The 16,801-nt window shown below is 32.8% G+C and overlaps 1 protein-coding gene and 1 long non-coding RNA gene across 4 annotated transcripts; both read left to right on the top strand.

Moving 5' to 3' along the window:
• The first annotated feature begins 4,813 nt into the window (after positions 1-4,813).
• On the top strand, positions 4,814-10,071 carry LOC107412443 (uncharacterized). Of its 2 annotated transcripts, none has more exons than XM_048468506.2 (10): positions 4,814-5,866; positions 6,185-6,315; positions 6,422-6,484; positions 6,628-6,717; positions 7,004-7,205; positions 7,289-7,478; positions 7,841-8,679; positions 8,800-9,390; positions 9,484-9,549; positions 9,808-10,071. In XM_048468506.2, exons 1-10 carry the CDS (start codon positions 5,285-5,287, stop codon positions 9,913-9,915), a joined length of 2,862 nt encoding a protein of 953 aa, XP_048324463.2. In that variant the 5' UTR covers positions 4,814-5,284; the 3' UTR covers positions 9,916-10,071. The 2 variants fall into 2 exon arrangements, with proteins under 2 accessions (XP_048324463.2, XP_048324464.2); XM_048468507.2 differs by having other exon boundaries at positions 4,818-5,866; positions 7,037-7,205.
• Positions 10,072-11,285: 1,214 nt separating this feature from the next.
• LOC125420837 (uncharacterized) lies at positions 11,286-15,206 on the top strand. Of its 2 annotated transcripts, XR_009634615.1 has the most exons (6): positions 11,286-11,687; positions 11,885-11,918; positions 12,218-12,258; positions 12,645-12,752; positions 13,659-13,771; positions 13,867-15,206. It is a non-coding gene; the product is annotated as an uncharacterized LOC125420837 (long non-coding RNA). The 2 variants fall into 2 exon arrangements; XR_007239130.2 differs by having other exon boundaries at positions 13,659-15,206.
• The last annotated feature ends 1,595 nt before the right edge of the window (positions 15,207-16,801 follow it).

Here is a 16,801-nt window from a genome sequence, read left to right as displayed (position 1 = left end):
GCAGATTGTAAGGGTCTTTTTGATGAGAATAGATTGTAAGTGTCACGTTAGCTATTCCTTTGAAATGTGAAATGCATAATAAAATAAGGAAAATTTTTTCAAATAAGAGTGTATATATAGTCTACTTTTCTTTTCTTTTATGAAATATATTTACAAGAAAATTTGTACACTGTTTTCCTAGTTCATAATATTTTTTTCAGTCTAGTAGGTTCTCTCCAAGTTCTTCTTTTGGATATACAATTCTTCTGGCTCTCTTTTTTTGAAAGAATGTTTTGTTTTAAGATAGTGAATATGAGTTTATACCCTCACTTTTGAAGTCCTCAACATGCTGAACAATTATATATATTTCTATACATTTCATTTAAATTTTTTTCTGCTTTATATATATATAATTTTCTATACAAAAGGGTATTCATTTAAGGTGTATGGTTTAGGATTGACGATGTAGAGAACAGCTTTTGAACATTAAATGATAGTAGTATCTAAACTTTCCAAAGAAACCAAAATCCTAGCCATATACTTGAGAACCAAGGTTAGGCAGTTATTAACTAATTGGAGATTTTGTGTATATCAATGTTTTATATTATTAATATTTATTATGAAATTTTTTACAGCTTTGACTAGTGGAAGTTTGGTCACCTCTATTTATGTAGAAAAAGACCTTTTTTGAGAATTTTTTTGCTATGTTGAGATAATGGGCATTGTATTTTCATACCATCTATATTTTGGCTTCTGTTTAACCAAATAGGATATTCGTGAACATGTTGATACTCCCTTGTAATTAATAACTCTTTATATATAACTTTAGAAGTCTGGCATATATTCAAATGTTATATGATTAACTAATTTTAGGGATTAACTTATGTTTTGGTTTGATTGCCACCTGATCATTTTATTATCACTTGTCAGGTTTTTAAAAACCAAGGTCAAGCTAGCCTCCAACTAGACCATTGCCCACCACCCTCCACCATCACTAAAGTTAGCTACACTTATATATTTTATTGTTTATGTTTGTACACTTTTTTTATTTTGGTCAAAATGTTTTGAATGTTTATGTACACATTTGAATCTTTTTTTTATTATGCAATGAAAATTATTTATGTAATGACAATTATACTTTTTTTTTAAATATTTATTTAAAATTTTGGTGTTATAAAAATACACTATTTGCTGTATATACTGTTTAGAATATTTGATTTAGAAAATTCTATAAATTGTAAATAACTAAAATAATTGGCTTTTAGAGACCAAATTTTGCTTGTTGAGGGTTTGTGCAAATTAGTTTCTAAATATTTAATGTTTCATGACCAAACATTGGTTGCTAAATATAAGGCCAGCTCTTGGTAATTAAAATTATTTTCAAATACGTGTGGACCACAAGGGACCAATGTTTTGGTCAATGTAAGTGCCTTTTTAGTGACCATGAAATTTGGTTTCAAAAAGTTATTTTCTTACGACCATTTTAATGGTCGCTAATAACTATAAAATTGGTTTCTTATATGACTTTAGACTACCAAATATTAATCTAAATCGTGGTTTTTTGGGTTTTTAGTGACTATTTTAGTTACTAAAGCATGGTCATTAAAAAGATAAAACATTTAGCAACCAACATTGATCGGTCACGAGAGAGAATTTGTTACAGCGTTTACGCGACCATGCAGTGACCATTACTTTTTGGTATCTAAAAACCAATAGTGACCAAAATACAATGTTATGCAACCAAATTAATGGTTGCTAAATGGCTTTTTTTTTAGTAGTGTTTGTTCCACTGTTTTTGGGCATCATTCCTGGTTTAGATTACATGGTGAATAGAAGTTTGCATTGAGGGTTGTGAAACCCTCGTTCCTGCCACCTACATAGGACGCCACCATATATATGGACAATGTCTAAGCCGGTATCATAATCGGTGCACTGCTGAGGTAATCTGATTATTAAAGTGATTCCAAATAGTAATGTATTAGGGAAAAGGAAAAATATATATCCCTCTCGGACCCTTTGTGGAGGGTAAGTTAGTAGAAGTTTATCATGAGGACGCCTGGAAACCTATTATTACCAAATCATATTTGGAATCATAAAACTGGATGATAAAATTAGGAGAAAAAGATTTGTATGGTGACACCGCCATCTTGAGGTCTTATCAACCTATTGATGACCGGAGGCTTCGTGATGGCAGCGAAGACAACTTCAGATTTCTTTTGCAGTGACGGCAATAGCTCCACCTACAATTTTCTTTACAACAACCAATGGTGAAGAGCCTGAAAGTTAAAAATACTACAGAATTGAATATACGGGACTTAAAAAGAATTGTGATGGTTAGTTTCAACAAAGCTTTAGAACTTAGTGGAGATAAACTTTGAAGAGGCAAAACTCCCAAGGTGATTTCTTATGGTGTTGGCAGTTGCAGAGGATGTGGGATACGTAATTTATTTAATTAATATTGTAATCCATCAAGTACAAGAATTTGTTCTCTTACTCTTTTCCTAGAAAGTAACTGAAATTCTTGGAGACTCCGTATTTGTTTGCCATCTAGTTCAGAGTTCCAACTTTTATTGCATGAAAAATTCATCTTTTTAGGATGCTAGTTGGTAATTGATTCTTGGTTTTGTTGCATGGGAATAGTGAGTAAATCATGAAAAATATTTTTATGCACCACTTTCAGCTACTTATCACTTTCATGTTGCAACCAGTTTATTTTAGATTTCTTGTTTTATTTGGCTTTTACTTTGTGAAATTGTGTGTGGCTCATGAATCTATGGAAATTATTTCACACGTGTCACAAATGGAAGCAAGAGAAAGATGTTGGACGAAAAGGTGAGAGGGTAAAGATAGGATGTAAATTGTAATTTTACTAAGCAGTATACAAATGCATAATAATATGGCTGAAAAGGAAGTGGGAAATGGAAGTAACTTAAATATTCTTTTCTTTTTCTACACAAAGTTCCATTTACAATAAAACTTGAAAGTAGTTTTTTTTTTAATCTTTTTTTTTTTTGGTAGTATGTTGTAAGTTTAATATCATGCGTGGGTGAAGAAAACCAAGTCAAAATTGACGAATCATAGTCAAGGAATAGCCCTGACATTTGGTATTGAGTTGGTGCTTAGACTATGTGGAAGTATGCAGTGGCATGTTGTGATTGGTTAAGCGTAGTGGCAGTGGCATGTTGTGATTGGTTGAGCATCAAATTTACAGTCACCAAAACACCAAGTCCTGAGACTACTGGACAAAATAGGTAATTGACACCCTGCTGATGTGGGGTTATCTCTACCACCCTTTAATATATTTGATAAAGTCACATCAAAGTGCTTTAATATATTTGATAAAGTCACATCAAAGTGCTCCATTGTCAAAATTAATTATATTGCAAAGAAAAGAATCTGTCTGACAAATCTACACCGTATTGTTTCCAATTATGGCGATTTTACTTGTTTTATTCCAATAAGAAATATAAATGATTTTTTGGTTGATAGCCGGATAGATTTATGACCTGAATTTTTTAAAACTAATTTAATCAAAATCTGAATGAAAGTAGTCGATTAAATGAAGCCTCTTCAAAAGAATCTTTGAGCTGCAAATATAATAATAAGCAAGAATCTATGGACAGATGGATCTTCTGGCCGAACCTGATATGAGATTCCACCAATCAAAAAGATTGTGGGACCTTTCTTGATACTCACATGCTCAGCCGCATCCCCAATGCTTCTGTTGGTCCTACTGGTTTAGATATCCCCACCACCAAATTATGACCATTTATTCAGTAAAGATATGGAAACAATTGAATCACATAGATATGTTAATTGTAAGCCATGGAAGATGACAAATCTCACATCCAATCCGATATCTTATATATTATCACAATATATACATGCACATTATACATATAATTTTTTTTTTGGTAATTATATATTATACATATATTATTGACATATGCGTATTATATAAATCTAATTGACTAATAATATTCACAGATTAATTAGCTATCCACTTGTGAATATTGTTTTTTTCATCAGATGTAATCTGTGACGCATCTTTACCTCACTTGATTAGTATTGAAAATTTAAAACAATTCAGATGACATCATTTAAGCATAATAAACAAATCAGTAAAATTTAAATTAAAAAATAATAATTATAAGCTAGTGCAATTTAAAATCAACACTAATGGTGAAAAAATATTCCACAAATTGTCGTGTCTGACCGGACACCATTAATGTCCGGTCAGATGCGATAATTTGTGGAATATTTTTTTTTTAATATATATATATATATATATATATAGAATTTCTATAGTAGCAAATTATTCACACTCATATTATAATTGATATTTTTTTAAAAAAATATATCAATTTTATTATATATATTATATAAATATATATAATAAAATTGATATATTTTTTTAAAAATTATTGATCTTGAATACAACCTAATGCAAATCGTAAAATTATTTTATATATATATATATATATTTATTTTTTTTTTTTTAAATATCCAACGAAAAAAAATTGGTGAATTTATTCCATGTGATGGATGGATGGAGTCTATGCAACATTTTCAATAAAGGGTTTTCCACTTCCTTTTGGAAAGGCGAAGCAAACAGCCACTTTCACCAAGAGCACTTTTTTTTTCTTTCTTTTTTTTTTCTTTTTTTTCAGTTCTCCATATTTTATTATTTTATCAAATATTGAAGGAGTCATTAGTAGGTAAGAAAACCATCTCTATCTCCAATGAATTACCGACAAGGCATCACCAAATTTCGTTTGCAGTAGAAAAATGCCTTAACCCATCAAATCAAATATCAAACTTCACCGTTGGGTAACTAGGAAAATTAAAATAAAAGATTGAAACTTTTTTCCCTTGTAATTATTACCATTTGAAGATTTTGACAAATACGAGAAGCCCTCAAAGAGGCAGAGACAGAAGTAGTTTGACTCAGAATCTGTATGTGCGATAACTACTCTCCTCCCCCCAAAAATGGACCCCCCAGAAACCAAAACCTTCCTCTCTTGTTTTTTCGGTTATTCCTTCATGGGTCCTGGTGCTTGGGAGGCCAAGGCCATGAAAAAGAACACACTGTCCTTCCAAGTATGGTAGTTTTGGTCATTTGAGAAGATTACTATAGCACCTTTTCGTGCTATGGTCCATGAGTTCCATGTAATATGGGACACCACAAAAAATACAAATCAACCAAACATGTCTTTGGCACCACCTATATATAACTTAGTTTTGAAGCTTTTTTCAGTTATTCTTGGCCCTTTTCTGCCTAACGTATCACCTTTCTTCAGCCACCATGTCTCTGTTCCATTTAATATTTTTGTTCTGGGTCTCTTTGTCTTTAAGCTGTTCAGTGATTCTTGTTTCTGCTGCTTGGTTCTCACATCACTTTTTCCAGCAACAGAATCGAAAATTCGAGCAGAAAACAGATAGGTTCTGGGAGTTCAAAGAGCAAACCAACAGTTGGGTTGAAGTTGAATTGCCTTATGATCTTGTGAATTGTGTTAATGATGTCTGTAAGAAAGTGGGATCGATTGATCGAACTGGCATCGATAAGCATGTCCCGGAAAAAGGAGGATATGATGTTACTGGAAAAAGGGAGAGTTCAAGAAAGAAAGATGATGGCTTTGGAGGTGTTGATGAGATTTCTGATATTGTTCCTAATCTTCCCCTAAGCAAGAGAATTTCGTTGACTAAAATGTCTGATACATCAATTTGGATCACCGGTCAAAGTGGGTCAATTTATGAGAGGTTTTGGAATGGAGTTCAGTGGGTCATGGCACCCCATGATTTACCAATATCAGCTGGGCACGCAATCTCTGTTTTTATTGTCAACCAGACGATTCTTGCTTTGTCTGAATCAGGAAATCTGTATCAGGTACTCTTAACACACCAGTTCTAAGAACTCTGTATCGGATTATTAAATACCTGATTCTGAAATTGATACAGAATACATGTTAATTTTGTAATTATCTTGTTTACTTTTCTCCATTTTGTTTTTGATATTATGGTAGGAAGAGAGGGAGTATATTTACAGACATGTTAAACTTACTAATCTTTGATCAAATCATACTTGGAAGCAATCATTTTTGGACTAGAACAAAACCAAATGAATCAAAAATTGGTTTACCTTACTTTAAACAGAAATTGCAATTGCAAAAGCATTGTTTTGTGTCTTTTTCCCCTGTACTTTCAGATGCAACTCAGTGAGAGCTCTCAACCAGTGTGGGTAGAGCTTAAACCGACAGTGGATCAAACCGGCGATACAGATGGAGAACAAAGTTCTACTCTGTTAATCAAGTCTGGTGTTGTTTCACATGATGGACTGTGAGTATATGAACTTCAATTGAAGAATGAAGTTACATGAACTTCAATTCAAATCCTAGCAAGCTTGAGTATCTTAACTCATAATTGCTTTGATTTGGTTTTCCAGGAGAGTTTACTTCTGCACTAAAAATGGGACATTGTTAGAACTTAGTGAGTCTGAACCTCCTAGGTAAGACTGATATGGAATCCAAATGAAACCATCAGCAGTGGTGCTACTGCCTTAAATTTCAATTTCAGTCTCTATTTACAAATGTAGATTCCAATGGCGAGACTAATTTTCACCTGGACGTTTGTGATGAAAACATAGAACAGATGGGAAAATCATGGACGTCCACCGGGTGCAAACGTTGCAGCAATAGCCGATGCTGCTACCATTAGAACAGATGTTGTGTATACCATTAGGTGATCTAACTTTCTTCTGCAATTCTCTCCCCAGCAAATTGTGAGCCTATATTTATATGCTTTACTGAAATTATCCTTCTAAATTCAACTCAATGAATTCTTAATCTCATCTGCTTGGCTAGCTAACTCAAAAATTAAAAAAAGAAATGTCCAAATGATAATGAAAAGAGAAAGTAGCTAGCAGAAGATCCAAAAGCATGTCCATCCATCATTGTATAGAAAGCAGGAAAGCTTTATTCTCAATTTGGAAATTGTGAAATAGAGCTAAAGTGATCATGCATTCCAGTTCTATAGGAGCTAAAGTGATCATGCATTTCAGTTCTATAGGAGAACTTTATGAATATGATAGAAGCTCAAAACCACCATGGAAGAAGCATATATGGAGACAAGGAAGAGCAGCCCAAGATGCTTCTCTGATGCCATCAATGGGAAGCACTTTGCACGGCTTGAGTGGAGATCATTCTGTGGCCTTGTTTCTTTTGACAAAGGTAATTCATATGCCTATGACTATTTAATTTCTTTTCCTTTATTTTTGATGCCACAATTCTCTTAGCAAGATCTTGTTTTTCAGGGTGGTAATTTGGTAGAGAGACGGCTGCACCAGAGGAAGTGGAAATGGGTGGTGCATGGAAGTCCAAAAGGACAGCACTTGACATCAATCACACAAGTCCTGCCAGATGACTTAAATGAAAAATTCTTTTCACTGTTTGTTACTACCTCTTCTGGATCTGTTTCTGAGTACCGAATATCAAAACAGGCAGGTTAGTCCACTAAAATTTGTGATGAAATCTGTTATTCAAATTTATCCAGTTTAACCTTAGGTGAATCTTAAATTTGTTATTAATATGGATTTGGTACTGCCATTAGGTTAAACAAATTTGATAATAGATTGGTGAGGCTAATAAAAACATGAATTTTGTGTGAATTATAAACTAGAAGAACAATTTGTGCCAGATAATACCTCCTTGCTGTCCTTCAAACATTAGACCATATGTGTTTATAACGAAATCTCTGATGTGATGAAACTGGTTTTGGCTTTGATATTAGATTGCTACATGCAAATATGGTGGCTTTATGAAATTAAATACTTAAATACAAACTTAGATTTGAGGTTATGGGATAGGTATTTCTCAGGAGAATCAAAATACTGAAGCATGGGTGAATCATAAGCATCCTCAAAATGCGAAAGTTGCAAGAAGTGTTGCTGGACTTCACCTTCAAGTTGGCAGGATATTTTTTCCGTTGGATGATGGAAGACTTGCAGAGCTGCATCCATCAGGCCTAGGTGGTGAAAATGCAGGGCCAAATCTTCAAGTAAACTTCCGGCGAAAAGCGACAATCAAATACATGTGGTCAATATTAGATGCTCCAGAGTCTGAAGGCTGGAATGCTGAGTATTGCACAGAAGAGCGTGGACCCACAAATTGCATCATAGGCACTAAAGATGAGCTAAATGATCTAGCAACAACAAGATCAATGACAAAAAGGCGTAAAGGAAGCCAAATCCAGCAAGATTATTTATCTCCAGCTGCACCAGCCAGTGGGACAATGAAATCATTGGATGAGTATAGTCTGCCAGATAACTGGATCAACACAAACTTTCGTCTCAGAATGATGCACGAAGGCAGATCATTCTTCCTCATCACCGACGATGGTTTTACATTTGAATATCTGTTTGCTGAAGATGTATGGATATGGCTGAGGCATGAGCATTCAACAGCTATTAAAGGTGCACTAGGAACTTACAATGGAAGTTTATACGTCGTTGACATGCATGGGAGTGTGCTTATAAGAGAGAGGACTAAAAATGAGCTAACATGGATAAATTGCACTGCTTTGAGGAAAGGAAAACAAGTTATTGCTGGCCCTCCATGGGATGAACTGCCAGGCAGAACTATGAAAGTCACACCAGAAGATGCACTCTTCTTCGTTAGCAAAGCTGGAAGACTAGTGCAATTGACAGTAAGCTCCCAAAAACCGAAAAAAGAAAACTTTGTGATTAATATAGGATCTGTTAATACTTTTCCCCAACAATCGCATCCCAAATGAAAAAACTGACTGAAACCTTAAATTCTTCTGTAGGTTGCATTGAGGAAACTAGAATGGAAAGATTGCAGAAACCCTCCCGATACTAAAATTGCATGTATAATAGACAAGGAACTATTCAGAGAAAATATAGTGTTTGTTGTTGGCAGGAATGGTAGGCTATATCAGTATAACAAAGTGACTGAACTGTGGCATGAGCATTACCAATCTCAACATCTGGTTCTGTCTAGATTACCAGGAACTGCAATGAGGCCCTCATCACAATCTCTGACAGGCTCACTTTTCATGCTCTCAGAAGTTGGAGGACTTGTTGAATATCACTGGAATGCATTGGATGGATGGAATTGGGTGGAACATGGAACACCACATAAAGGTGTAACATTGGTAGGATCTACAGGCCCAGCCTTTGATGGTAACCAACTGTTTTTGATTGGTTCAGATGGAAATGTTTATTTGAGGTACATGGATCAAGCTATATGGAAGTGGAAAAACAGTGGTTTCCCAACTATGGAAAATCTGAATGTTGAAGATCAAGTAAAAGAGGGAGTGGATGAAATAAAGCAAGAAGTTTGTGCTGCTGAAGAAGATTCTAATAGTAACGATTTCAACAATCATTGTGATCCGAAGGCTAGTATTTAATCCCTCATTAAACATCTCTTGCATATATTAGTTACTGATGGAGTTAAGTTAATAGTGAGTGTTTTTATAACAATGTTTCAGGTGGCATCAATAAGACCAATTCCTTTCTCTGATGATTCAGTAATCTTTGAGTTGAAAGATGGCAGAGTAAGTAACCTCTTCAATGCTGAAATGGATTCTAATTAACATTGAATATCAAAAAGTTCGTAATTAAAATTCAAACAAGCTTTGGCAGAGTAAGTAACCTCTTCAATGCTGAAATGGATTCTAATTAACATTGAATATGAAAAACTTCATAATGAAAATTCAAACAAGCTTTTATTTGCAAACAGAATACAAGTATTTAAAAAAAAGAAAAAGAAAAAAAGAGTGGATTTTGTGACATTGCTATATATTTCATTGCAGCTCGCAGAAATGGAAAGGATACAAGACAAACAATGGGTTTGGAAGCGGATCATTGGCACTCCTACAAGTTTGTGCCTGGCAAATTATTGGACTGCTTTGGCTGCATGACTTATGAAATACAACACACTTCAAAAAGCAGACACATTTTAGATGAGAGATACTGTACATATATACAATGTGTATGTGTGTGTGTGTGTATATATATCTACGTAAGCGAAGACCTCAATTGAAAAATATATATATAAATACAGTTGAATGCCTGAATTAATATACTATAAATCACAGCAACAGAGCACAGACTTACTTTTCATTTTATACTAGGAAATAATGTTAAAGGATGTTTAATATTGTCAAAACCAAATTATAAGATCTAAATTTCCATAAAAGGTTTGGCAATGAATACTAGTGATGATTTTCAAGTTTTGGGTTCAATATCTGGTAATGCAATTGTTCCTTCTTAGTTTATCCAAAAAAAAAAAAAAAAAAAAAAAAGAACAGTATGAACTTCCCATTTTTTTTCCAACATATTTTAAACTTTAAAACGAAGTATTCTAAAAGCTTCAAATAAAGATATTTTAAAGATTAAAACAAATTATTCTAAAACTGTAAGTTTTCTTGAACTCCAGGTCAAAAGTCCAAACATAATCTCCTTATTTAATTCATAGATAATATCCTTATTTATTTGTTTGTTTCATAGTATAATTTTTTTAGGAAATAAAGAGAGTAAAAAAAAAAAAAAAAAAAATAGATAGAAGTGCCCGTTGACCCTTTTTACTGTGATCACTACTGGTTGGTACTGTAAATTTATCATATAATTATTGTGTGTGCATATAAATATATTACGATACTATTAATTCTATTTATCAAATTATTTTTTGTATTAAAACAATGTGACATTAAGAACTTATCTGTTAAAATACGAATATGACCCAAAAACAATAAGAAACACCAATAAATAAACTGAAATCACATCAATTCATTATCAAATTCATAATAATCAAATTTTACAGAGGGTGGCATGGCATTTATCTTTTGGTTATATGCAAAAGGAAATTCTATTTGCAAGGCATTTGGACTTTCTACACACTTTTTTTTTATAGATTTTATTTTTTATATTATATATTTTATTTTTTATATTGGGGGTGGGACTTTATACAAACTTTTTTAATGTAAAATTTAAAAGAGCCATAATAATAAAATAATAAAATAATAAATCAATGTTATATGGAATGCGTATAGTTTATAAAGTTAATTTGCAAATTTTGTAAAAGCCTAAGACTGAAACGAAAAGCCGAATCAAGAAAAGCCCATAAACTGAGACATAAAGCCCTCAATGAAAACCTGAAAAATATTAAGGGAAATTTTGCCCAATACCCCAATTTGAAAGCCTTTAATGAAACATATCCCTTTCTTTCAAGGTTTTTTGTTTTATCCTTTTATTTTTTAATATTCCTAAACTATCTTTTTCAAATATTAAAAGGAAAAATACACATGAAATGCCCAACAAAAAGAGAAAAGGGAAAATGAGAGAATGGCGAAGCAGCTATCAGAGAGTTCTTCAGGAGAGGAGACGAGTAGAGGAAGCATCCTAGGTTCAGCAATTAGCCCAGCCATGCCCTTCTTGGTTTTGGCCTCAAAGTCCCATCATCGACGTCTACCTGATTGGCGAGCAGATCTACAGCAAACTCCGTGGTCTTTCCTCCTCCTCCTCTTCTGGGTCTGCTTTTAATGGTGTGGTCTTTCTTGGGTTTTTCAAGAAATCTTCAAAATGGAAAAATACAATTAGAATCCTATCATCGGAACCCTAGCATGGTTTTTGTCATGGGGACTTGCCAAATGGAAGTTTATTTTGGAAGCCGCAGCAGGAGGAATCATCCATGGTTAGATTCAATTCTGCTATACTTTTAATCTTTTTCTCTTAATTTTATTTCTTTTCTTGCTTTGAGTAGGGAGAGTAAAAAAAAAAAAAAAAAAAAAGGAAGCGAAAATTTGTTTTAGAAATGCAAAACTTTAGCAGTTAAGTTTTGTCAAGTTTTCTGAATTCTTGACTATATATGTTATTATGATAAATTTTTAGGTGAAGTATTCAAGAGGGCCTAATCCTACCAACTGTGAGTAATTTTTCCATCTTTTTTTTTGTTTTAATTGTCGTTGTTGATTTATAAAATTTTGTTGGCCGCTGAGAAAATCTTGGAAAAGGGAGGAGAGAAGTTAATTTTTTGAAATATCAAATTCGTATTTTTGAGCAAAATATATTGATTTTTCTTAGTTAATTATATTAAATTTTGGTCTAAAACAAGGCTTTTCACTAGGGATTTTCTTCAGTGTCTAAACAGAAGTTAGATTAGTTAAACATAGTTTTAGTTTTGGGAAATTTATTATTAATGTTCTTGTTTATGATCTTAATTAGCCTGCAAAGCCAGGGGATCAGACCTATGAGTTCATTTTAAGGTATGCTTGTTCAACTAGATTGCCTTATTAATTGCTTTTATGTGGTTGGTTCTGTACTTTGTGATAAACAATAGTTCTACAGATCACCATCTGTTCTTTAAAGTTTATTTGATTGGTGGACCTATAAGGTATATTTTTGGGTTCATTGGAACACAGTAATGGAAGCTATATTGAGTTGGGACAGATGAAGGTCCTATGCTGTTATTGGAAGATAGAATTTCTTTTTTGTTCCCTTCCTTCCTTTTACTATGGCTTTATGTACCAAAGTGTCTTTGAGAGTTAAGGTCTTGGTATGCATGATAGACATGGATATTTTTTCCATGGGCATGTCATTTCTTATTTTGATTGAATCTTGAATCTATGCTTACAAAATTTCTCATTTGTAGGATTGCTACATTGACATCTGCTCCCCAGAGGTTCTAATCATTTTTACTGACAATTTTGATTACCAACATCTATGGTGCCATTTTGTCAAGGGATTGCTTGTTGATGATGTATGTATTTCAAATCAACTATCTATTGTGTTAAAACAAATTCAACCCGTCAGCTGGATTTACATTTCCATCTCATACTTATATATTGTATTACATAAATGGAGGCACAAATACACATACATGATGCTCATGCCTCTACCAACATGAATTGTGCATAAATTATTCAAACTTTATGTTTTAAAATGTAAACAGAACTCTCTTTGATTAGAATATAGTATAATTATTTCAGATCACTCCTCTAGTATCTTCCGTTCTATATATCTATATATATATATATATACATATATATATATATATATAGATACACTGTCATCTATAGTGCCGTTCTTGATCAGACCTCTTTGCACAATAAAATATCTTTTGAATTTAAGAACATATTATACACACTTCTATAAAGGTCATATATATATGTATATATTTAGCGTTGAACAGATCTTGAAGAGAGTGGGGCTCTGGAATATCTAAATAGGGTTAATGAATATCTAAATCCATATATTATATTTCTTCTAATATATATATATGTCCCATCCCATACATGAACATATAATATGTGCATAACTAGCGACTCCAAATCTTTATAGACCTACTAGAACTTCTATTCCAAATGTACATTGGCCAAAGAATGCCATGTAGACAAATCAGTTGGAAACGAGATGTAAGGCAATCAATGTATCGTACAAGTTCACTTATTTTACTTCAGTATCAATATTAACGTAGCTATATTGATTGCAAGAACTATGTACCAGCATAAGTTGTTTTATTTTATTTTCTCATTGTGGATTGCATCTTTTTGAATATTTATTTGCTAATTACATGCTGATTGTATTAGTCTGCTAGGTTTGTATAGCATTCTAAAATTAGTGAAACTTGATGCATTCTGACTGGTGCATCTTTTGCCTTGTGTAGTGTCTTTATGAGTCTTTTGAGGAAGAAGCTGGATATTTTCAGTTTGCTACGACAATAACATCAAATGATATTGATGAAATATAGAAGTTTCTTGATGCTGCTATTGATGCAAGGTATTCACTTTTTAGCTTTTAGTAAATTAGTTATTCTAGTCCCCTTGATGACGACCCAAATAGCAATGACCTCTTCTTTTTACCCCCAAGTCCAGGTGGCTAGGCCTAGAGCAATGGAGGAGAAAAAAAAAAAAAGAAAAAGGATATTCCAAACATGATGTATTCGATGAAACAATTTTAATTATGTAAATATGGTAATCTTGCATTTGGATGGCATAAGTGATGCTAATTGTGTAGAAGTTCTTTTCACCAATGATGAGAACCACAGATGAATTTATGTTGTTTGCATTAGCTTCTCTGAATTACATTTAGTCTAGAATATTTGTAATTAGTTTTTCACTGCTAGTTGCATCGTAGTGTATAATTATTATTTTTTTCCCACAAACTTTATCATTGATTTATTGCACTATTTATAATCTTAATTGATCGTAGTTTACAGTTGTGAGGGTTTGATTATTAAGACTTTGAATAAAGATGCTACATATGAGCCTTCCAAGAGGTCACTAAACTGGCTGGAATTAACAAGAGCATTGTCACACAAAGCAAAGTCATCCCAATTATATGATAACGTCTTTCATCAACTTTTGACATTTCCCTTATCCCTTTTGTTTCTTCCTCCAAAACGTGGTCTTCTTCATTCAAGATAAAGGATTAAACAATGCCCTTGTTTGTTACCATGAAATGTTAACATTAAATTTATGATACATTTTGCTATATATAATTATATAATATGGCTTTTGGTTGTATTTTTTCCTGTTATTTTAAATTCCTTTTCTCTGGTTTACTCAATTCCACTTTTTGTAACTCTTAAAAAGCAATGTACCCGGGTGGTTATCTACAGAAGTTACAAGCTTATCTCCAAAAGCAATAGAAAAGGATGTTTATGATTTTTTCACTTATTGTGGTGCAATTGAGCATGTTGAAATCATCAGGTAGATTCCTTCTGCAAAAATCGATAGTAGTCCATGGAACCATGAGGGCCATAGTGGTCCATCAGTAACAAATCAATAGAAATAATTTCTATTGGATGGGAAAGACAGTTTAGTTCCCACCAAATTCTAAAATTATTCTGTATAAGGATCTTCATTTCTAGGATGTTTTGTTTCCAGGATCTTAGTGTTTATGAAGATTGATATATGGGCATCACTTATCTCTTATTCAACTAAAGCACCCAAATTTCTAGAGTATTTTCTCTTTAGCTATCTAAAATTCTCTGCAATGTAAAACTTGCAACTGAAATTGCCACTATCTTCTGTACTAGGTTCCACCATGTCATACCTGCTAAAATGACCATAAATTGAATGGAAGTCAACTACTTGCACTCAATAATGTATTTGCACAATTTCTATTGTGTCATACATAATATGTATGCTATTTGTTGAGAATATACATCCATTTTTCTTATATTTCTGATTTACTATGTATTTTTGGTATACTTGCAGAGAAGCTCTTGGTATAGCAAGAGTTGTAGCTGCAATGATTGGTTTATCTATAATCCTTTTGTTAGGAGTCCTTGATTGGGATGATTTCTTAAGTTAGATATTAGCATGGGATACCTTGGCTTGGTTTGTTGTTCTAGAGTGGGCATGGCCAGGCAACTGACAAATCTTGGTAATGTAACCTGGATATCTAGCTGTGTTGCCAAGTTACTTCAGTCCTTCTCTCTGAGCTAGCTAGATGCATTTGGTGTTCTTCAGGCAGCTTATTTCTTTATCCACTACCTGTTTGCAAGTCATTTTTTATCTCGAGATTAGTTCACAAACAATTTGTAATTTTTTCTATTTGCATACTACATCTATCTTGTATGATATAAAATTATATTCAAAATTTGTTCATGTTTCCAAGGTGTTTTTGTCATGCTTCTCTTAATTTGGAATCAATGAGTATGTCATCATTAGATATTTTTTTGGCCACTATGTTGTTGGTAGTATTTATATTTATATCCTATATACATATGTTTGTCTAAATATTTATATTTATATTTATATTTTAGCCTTTTCAATATATATGGTATATTTGATGGTTTGTTGTCAACAAAAAGAAATAAATAAATAAATAATAGTATGGCAAGAACCATTATGTATGAGCCTATGTGCTTGCTGAAAAAATTACTAACAGTTTCCTTCAGTAATTACCAATTCACCATCGCTAATTTACAATTGTCCATCCGACAACTTCGATGATATATCTTTCCACCAATAACATGCTAAATCTAACTTTATTAATGATCCTCAACAAAAGAATCTACAAAAAGACTGGAAAAAGTGGAAAAATTCCAAATAAAGTTTATTACTGATGGTGCATCGGTAATTACCAAAGCCGACAGTTACATCGGTAATTACCGATACCTTATCAGTAATTTCAATTTGTCATGTATTTTCAAAGCAAATCATCACAATTCAATCCGATAACTTCGATAATGTGTGTTTCCACTAAGAACATGCAAAATATAGCTTTATTAATGATCCTCGACAATACAATCCACAAAAAGTTTGGAAAAACTTAGAAAATTTCACCCAAAGTTGATTATCGACAGATCATCTGTAATTACTGATGCAACCATCGGTAATCCATATTAGGAGTTCCAATGTTTGCTGGAATTATTGGCAGTTCCATCGGTAATTACCGAAACCCCATCAGTAATTTCAATTTGATCTTTTTTGGGGTTTTTTCTCTTTAGGATCATTGAAAAATGTATATTTTGCATGTTGTTGCATTTAACACACATTAGGGGACTCGTGGAGGTCAAAAAATTGGTACAATGTGATTATCATAGTGGTTTCAATAATTACCGATGAAACCTACGGTAATTTTTCCAGTAACTACAAATTGATTACCGTAGGTTTCATCGGTAATTACCGAAGGCCCTACAGTAATCAAATTTTTGTGCCAATTTGAGAACTTTTTCAGAACTTTTAAGGTTTTTTTTTTTTTTTTCTCTTTAGGATCATTGAAAAATGTATATTTTGCATGTTGTTGCATTTAACACACATTAAGAAACTTGTGAGGGCCAAAAAATTGGTAAAATGT

This window comes from Ziziphus jujuba, chromosome 10 (genome assembly GCF_031755915.1).
Source record: "Ziziphus jujuba cultivar Dongzao chromosome 10, ASM3175591v1".
NCBI classification, from domain to species: Eukaryota; Viridiplantae; Streptophyta; class Magnoliopsida; order Rosales; family Rhamnaceae; genus Ziziphus; species Ziziphus jujuba.
This window is presented reverse-complemented; position numbering and strand designations above follow the sequence as displayed.